Here is a 5,644-nt window from a genome sequence, read left to right as displayed (position 1 = left end):
AGAGAGTCCTGCAGGTCCTGCAGGCCCAGGGAAGCAGAGGGAGGTGAGGGCGGGGCTAGGCCCAGAAGCAGTGCTCCTGGGGACCTGAGATGGAACTGAGTTGCTCTGGATGCCTAGGATCAGGAAGAAGCAGTGGTGGTTCCCCAGGTGTCTGGAGCGCCAAGACAAGGAATAAGACAGGACCCAGGTTAGGAGGAGAGACCGAAGGGGAAGATGGGAGGGTAAGTGAGGCTGGGGGAGTCAAGGCACGGAGGGCCCAATCGACTTACCCCAGAGAGAGAAGCCTGCAGGTGAGAGCAAGTGTGAATTATTTTATAAAAATTTATTTTTATGTGTATTAGCGTTATGCCTGCCTGTAAGTGCACCTTTGTTGTGCAGTGCCCACAGAGGACAAAAGAGGGTGTCAGATCCCCTGGAACTGGAGTTACAGATGGTGCTGGGATTTGCACCTGGGTCTTCTACAAGAGTAGTCAGAGCTCTTAACTGCTGAGCCAGCTCTCCAGCCCCTAAAGTGAATTCTTAATTTAGCACTTTTTTCTCTTGTGTTGAACCTTAACACAACAATATAGACCTTCTGTAGCTCCTATCCCAAAGGACAAGAGCTAATTTTTTTTTTCTCAGTCTTTTCGAGACAGTGTCCCTGTACCCCCAGCTGGCCTGTAACTCACTATGTAGACCAGGCTGGCCTTGAACTCACAGAAATCTGCCTGCCTCCGCCTCCCGAGTGCTGGGATCAAAGGCATGCACCACCTTGCCCGGCTGTTTGAAGTATTTCTAAAAACCTATTATTTAAATTCTTATTTTTGCATGCTATAAATTTGCATAGCACAAATAATGAAAATATACTATATATACATCACTGATATATACAAAATATCCTTAAGATTTTAAAAACTTCAGGGCTGGAGAGATGGCTCAGCAGTTAAGAACACTGGTTGTTCTTGCAGAAGACATGGCAGCTAACAACTGTACGTAACTCCAGGACCAGGGGATCCGACAGCCTCTTCTGTTCTCCACGGGCATCACACAACACGGGTGCACTTACCTACACTCAAGCAATACACGCATACACATAAAATAAAAATAATTACATTTTTTTAAAATATTTTTTTAAAAATTAAAAAAAAAGTAAAAACCTCTAAGTTCAGCCATGCCTTTTCCTTCTTGAAACTTGTAGAGAAATTAACTAAATAGTTAACATATATACTTAAATTTAAAAGTAAAATAGGGGGCTGGAGATATGGCTCAGCAGTTAAGAACGCTGACTGCTCTTGCAGAGGAGCCAGGTCCAATTCCCAGCACCATGTGGTGGCTAACAACCATCTGTAACTCCAGTTCCAGGGAATCCGACACCCTCTTCTGACTTCCATGGACACTGCATGGCAGGGGTGCACTTACATCCATGCACACGTACATATATATATAAAATAAAATTTAAAAAAGGAAACATTTTTTAAAAAGTAAAATAAAGTTCACATTTGGTTGCCATCTCCTGAGGAAATTCTGAAATCTAGGAATGGTGATAGAATTTTTCAAGATTTGGTACACCATGAGAGGGTCAAGCCGAACAGCTCTGTGTACTATAGTTCAATCATCATCTATGTTTTATTTAGATCATCAGAACAACAAACAAGAAAAATTATTCAAATTCGGTTTGATGTATCACAGCACTTCTCTGGATATGTTGTAAAGGTGATATCACTGTGGTCATAAAAAGCCTAATGGACAATTACTTTTCTTTTTCTCTTTGTGCTCCTGGGATTTAAACCCAGGGCCTTGTGCATGGTAGGTACGTGTTCTACAACTAAGCAACATCCCCAAACCCAACCTAATCTTACAAATAAGACAGATCATCCTTAAGGACTGACTTTCTGATCTGGATTAACTGAACTTACTTAAGACTATTCATTCTTTTCTTTAAAAAAAACTATGATACTGTAAAATATGTGTAAGAATTGTCTTTATTCTTAGTAGCATTAAAATTTGATCATCATAAAATTTTTAAGAGAATCTGGACAATTTTTTTGTGTCTTTTTGAGATGGTCTCCCTGTAGCCCCAGCTGTCCTGGAACTCACTACATAGACCAAGCTGGCCTTGAACTCACAGAGATCTACCTGCCTCTGCCTCCCCAGTGCTGGGACTAAAGGCATATGCCACCACACCTGGCCATCTGGGCAGGTTTTTTTTTTGTTTGTTTGTTTGTTTTTTTGAGGCAAGGTTTCACATATCCCAGGCTGGCCTCAAACTTACTCTGTAGTGAAGGATGACCTTGAATTTCTGATCCTTCTGAATCCACTTCTGCTGGGATTACTGGTGTGTACCACCCATCTGGTTTATGTGATGCTAGCGATGAACCTAGGACTTTGTGCATGCTAGGCAAGCACACTACCAAATGAACTATATCTCTAGCCCCAGGACAATGTTTTTTAAAAACAAGACTCAGACTGGGTATGGTGGTACATACCTGTAATCCACCTGTAGAGTCAGGAAGATCACTGTAAGTTCAAGGTCAGCCTGGTTTATAGAGCAAGATCAAAAAAAAAAAAATGGAGAAAGAAAAAAGAAATCAGAATGTTTGAAAAACAAATTGCATTGTCTTTTTGAACTTTACCAATATTATTAATGCGCATAATGACTGAATTTTCTATTGTTTACCAATGAAATAGTAAAAACAAGAAAGACAAGAAGTCTAGTTGGAACATTCATTTTATTGTTGATTGATTGAAATTTATTGGTGCTTAAGGTGCTGAAATACTGAGGTGCTAATTGGAAATCTTGTTAGTATGTGTCAGACACTACCAGCTAATTCACATGGAGATTTACTTTTCCTCTTGCCATTTTGCCCAAGTCACTGATGCTAGCTTCAGTTGATAGATTCCATGTGAGTATAACAGGAGATCCAGCTCCTTGGTCTGGTGTATTCATATATTAAAAAAAGTTTGAAAGCTGATCAAGGCATTTCATTAATTAAGCCTTAAAACCACTGAACCAAATCTATGCCAAGGTTCCTGCTTGACACGTTATTCAAAAGATTATCTTTCAACATACATAAAGCTGAGACCAGCATTTTAAGGGGAAGAAACATCACCTACACAGTTTACCAGCTCTTCAACATGACAGAGAAAAGGTGAAGTTCCTTCATTAGGAAACTGGGTCTCCTTTTCACATACTCTGCCAAAATAGACAATGTGGCCCAAAAGATGTAGATGTCTTGATAATCTGTTCATCTTTCAAGCCTTACTAATAAAGATAAATGCCCATAACATGGACATTAACTAATCTAATCAGGTGGAGTAGAGAGTCACTTTTCAGAACCTACCTTTGTATCTAAACTGAGTCACTGTTGACCAAAACAGAGCTCCCCCTTTCTAAAACAGCTAGACCTCTATAATGCTTCTAGGTCTGGCATCATCAGGAAGGCACAATGCACTGTAAGAAATGAACTGTTAAATTCACAGTTGCTAGCACAGTATTTATGTCATTACTAAGTGCTGTTTCTTTTTGTTGTTGTTGTTAATTTTAATTCATAGGCTTTCCTTTTGTTTCTGCAGTGTTTATTAGGGAAACTGAGGCAGAATCCAATTATGAAAGTTCTAGTCAACTTAAAGACTTTAAATCAGAAAGGTTCTTGCTGTCATTGGATGGACATGGATCAACTACAGAAACCAGACACCTAAAACGTCCTCCTCTTCTTAAAAACAGCCCCACAATCTACTACTCAAATTCAGAATCCTACAGAGAGGATAAGAAAAAAGTTGGCAATAGTCTACCCAACTATCCAAAAATTCTCAGAAGCTTAAGCTAGTTAATAGTCTAAATATAAACTATTTTTTAAATCATGAAATGATTATGAAATCATAGCGTCTAGTAAATGACAACGAAGCAGCCCCACACCCCAGATTTGCACACAATACCTTCTAGAGATGAGAATTTGAATAACATAAGAAAACATTGTGCTAAACCTCTTAATGTTTTTGTTTACAGATTACACATTTCTTCTTCAAAAGTAAAAATATTACATATGCATCCTTTATCCTTCTATTCTGTAATGTTAAGAAAAATATAAAGCTTTAAAACTTTTAAATCTATCAGCATTTATAAATATAATGAAACAAATTATTTTCTTTAGAAGACATTTATGTAAGTGATATTAACAAAACTTTACTATTATGATAATTTATCATTCAAATTAAAGACATGAAAATGGAAAAGATGCTCCCATTACTTAATATTAAAGAATCAGAGGCTGTTAATGTGATGGATGGTCCAAGTCCAAATGCCTTGGTCTTGAAACAGGATCTTGGGTTAGGAAGCAAGAGAATTTCCCGGTTAATCACTTAGAAAATTAGCTCTTTTCCTCAATTTCTTCCCTGGAACTCCTGACCCATTTAGACCTATGACATCAGTGATCTCACATTTTTGTTTCTCACACGATCTTCTCTAAAGGTTCACACTGTGACTTGAGACAGATGGACGATATTGTGCTGACTACAGCTCAGAGTGGTATCACAAGTCAGCACACACACTGCTCCAGCACCATTAATATAGTAGTTTTTAGATGCTTCTTGACTGTAATAGAAGGCCAGGACTTTTCATTTGAAAGGGATCTGGGCAGCAAAAAAAGGAAAAAGGCTGCTAGGTGTTTAGTGGTTTGTCAAGGTAAATAATCTGAACTGAACAGCCATAAATACCAAACTCCCAATTTTCAATGAACAAAATCTCAACAAAACAAAAAAATACTTTTTTTCCCTTAACAGAACTGAAAAAATCCCAATAGTATGCCACGTGCAACACTAGTCTGCCTTCAGCCATGGCTAGTGCACAATGTCACATGTGAACTGAACAGCTGTAAATACCGAACTCCCAATTTTCAATGAACAGAATCTCAACAAAACAAAAAAATACTTTTTTTTCCCTTAACAGAACTGAAAAAGTCCCAACAGTGTGCCACGTGCAACACTAGTCTGCCTTCAGCCATGGCTAGTGCACAATTCACATATGTCATCCATTCCTCCTCACTCTTTTAATTCTTCCTCCTTTGGAAAGTGTTCCTGCTTGCAGGCCACGTCCACTAACAGATGAAGATCTAGAAAGAAAAGATTGTTTACTTACTCTTAGACTCTCAGATTGCAGAGTTCTACAGACAAGTCTTCAGATAAGAATAAGGTGCCTATAGACAATTTGTATAAGTGGCTCTAAAATTGTATTACCTCACCAGGATCCCAATTTCAGGACATTACTATAACTCTTTAAAACATACTGGAGTCAGGTATAAATCCAAGCAGACCAACAAAGTTTAAATAAAGCCTTTTATTATAAATTTAAAAGGGATAGTCAGACATGGTGGTACAAGCCTGTAATCCCATTGTACTTGAGAAATAGAGGCAGGAGGATCAGGAGTTCAAGGCCAGCTTCAGCTATATATCAACCTGTTTCAAACAAGAGCTTAAAAGAGAAGGTATAAGAGAAATTAAGAGGCCAGACATGGTGGCACATGCCTTTAATCCCAGCACTTGGGAGGCAGAGACAGATGGATCTCTGTGAGATAGAGGCCAGTCTAATCTATATAGCAAGTTCCAAGCCAGCTGTGGCTACAGGTAGACCCTGTCCCAAAAACACAAAAAGAAGGGAGGGAGGGAGGGA

The 5,644-nt window shown here is 38.8% G+C and overlaps 1 protein-coding gene across 1 annotated transcript in view; it reads right to left on the bottom strand.

The window, feature by feature from the left end:
- Nucleotides 1-5,016: 5,016 nt before the first annotated feature.
- The window catches only part of Hsf5 (heat shock transcription factor 5), a 49,732-nt gene continuing 49,104 nt past the window's right edge, over nt 5,017-5,644 (bottom strand). Inside the window, exon 6 of the mRNA XM_008842691.1 lies at nt 5,017-5,087. Within this exon, the coding sequence (XP_008840913.1) occupies nt 5,017-5,087 (71 nt within the window). The remainder of the gene's footprint in view (nt 5,088-5,644) is intronic.

This window comes from Nannospalax galili, unplaced genomic scaffold, assembly GCF_000622305.1.
Source record: "Nannospalax galili isolate Female #2095 unplaced genomic scaffold, S.galili_v1.0 scaffold879, whole genome shotgun sequence".
NCBI classification, from domain to species: domain Eukaryota; kingdom Metazoa; phylum Chordata; class Mammalia; order Rodentia; family Spalacidae; genus Nannospalax; species Nannospalax galili.
This window is presented reverse-complemented; position numbering and strand designations above follow the sequence as displayed.